A 1,534-nucleotide genomic window follows, 5' to 3' on the forward strand; every position below is an offset into this window, starting at 1 on the left:
TTACTTACTGCTCGTGAATGTTCTTCTTTCCCGAGCAACACCGCTGAGATGCTCCGCATTGACATATCTTCGCTATTTCAGTCATACGCCTAGTCTCTGTAGTGATAATGATGCCGCGGGCGTGCCGTTGACGTGAAGAGGAACGTGTATCCGTTCAACTGCGTCACAAATTGTGACTCACAATCGTTGAATGCCCATCAACAAACTCTTCAGGTTAAATCATATTCGTGATGCCTTTTGCTTACGGCTCCCTCTTGCTTGTCACTGTGATGGAAGCAGCCCTGGGACTATCTGATATCCCTCTCCAGGTTACTGCTGACTATCCACCGGGTTGTTATGGAGGTCCTGGTCCAGGGAATGGAAGCACCATTTACAATATGCTAGCGCCTTCCTGCATTTACAACATGAAGGGATATACAATCGATGGGGTTCATAGAGAGGTTGGCGGGATGATACTCAACACCAACAGGCCTGGGCATTATGGCAGCTTGCATATGAACGTCAATCTGTCCACCGTGCCCGGCACCGAAAAGCATGATGTCCTGGTGGGAACGAAAGGTTGGGCTCACCTGAGTGTCGGTGATGAAACCAGAGACTTTTGGTGGAATCCAGCCCCAGGTCAGAACATCTACGGTCCAGATCCTGTTGAAGTGGGTGTCCAAGTTTCAACTATCGACTCTGGTACTCTCCCCAATAACGTGAGCATTTGGAGCTCGTGGGATAGGCTAACTGGTACAGCGAACAGCGACGGGTTGATGCTGCTATTTTGTAAGCATGAATGCTCCTCCAATGTGCCCAATTCTAGGTTCTACACCGTACAAGAAATCCGCATAGAAAAGGTGGAAGGTGGCTGGTACTACGCAATTACGTACGCATTTCGTGACGATTCTCGTAAGATAAGAGAGTACCTTAAGTATGTGATCTGGGGCTATCTGCAGGATGTGAATACAGTGTGAATCTACCCAGCACCATGCTGGGTAGATTCACTGCCTGGGTAGATTTTTGAATCATGATGATTCTATGCCTAGCCAACGTGGCGACGTCGGTGAGGTGGTCTCCTGGTCCGATGCTGGTGCCTCACGCACCGTACATATGTCTTGGACAATTCGAGGATTTCGGGTGGCTTTCACCATCTGTTTATCATTCACTCTCATTTTCCCGTATCTCTGCCCAATATCGCGTTAATGCCGTGCGTAGGAGCCTGCTTTTCATCGCTTATCTGTATGCAGGTCTGCGGGTTGCTGCGCGCTGTCCAACTTTTTAATGAGCACACTCTTGCAACCCTCATTGAAGCTCGAGGAGCGCTCAAGAGGGAAGCTTTAGCTGGGCTCATCACCTTCCAATGATCAGTGAGTGGCCGGTTATTGGATTGAACAAGAGCAATATGGTATTTTTTCTTTTCCTCGAATACTGTGGCTGTTGTTGCGTTCAGAAATGGAGGACACTTTCTAGACCACCTCGGATTTTCGCGACAATAATATGCTACCCTCCACGTAGATTACGTAGTGTAGAATGTCGGGACTCACCCGCCTGG

At 48.8% G+C, this 1,534-nt stretch overlaps 1 protein-coding gene across 1 annotated transcript; it reads left to right on the top strand.

Annotated features, from left to right (window-relative positions):
• Nucleotides 1-230: 230 nt before the first annotated feature.
• On the top strand, nt 231-1,346 carry Pmar_PMAR028844 (hypothetical protein; the record flags this gene model as incomplete). Its single annotated transcript, XM_002773008.1, has 3 exons — nt 231-952; nt 999-1,086; nt 1,230-1,346. The coding sequence occupies 3 exons, from the start codon at nt 231-233 to the stop codon at nt 1,344-1,346; spliced, it is 927 nt and encodes a 308-aa protein (XP_002773054.1).
• Between the last annotated feature and the right edge of the window lie 188 nt (nt 1,347-1,534).

The sequence above is a fragment of the Perkinsus marinus genome (assembly GCF_000006405.1).
Source record: "Perkinsus marinus ATCC 50983 genomic scaffold scf_1104296959726, whole genome shotgun sequence".
Taxonomy (NCBI): Eukaryota; Perkinsozoa; order Perkinsida; family Perkinsidae; genus Perkinsus; species Perkinsus marinus.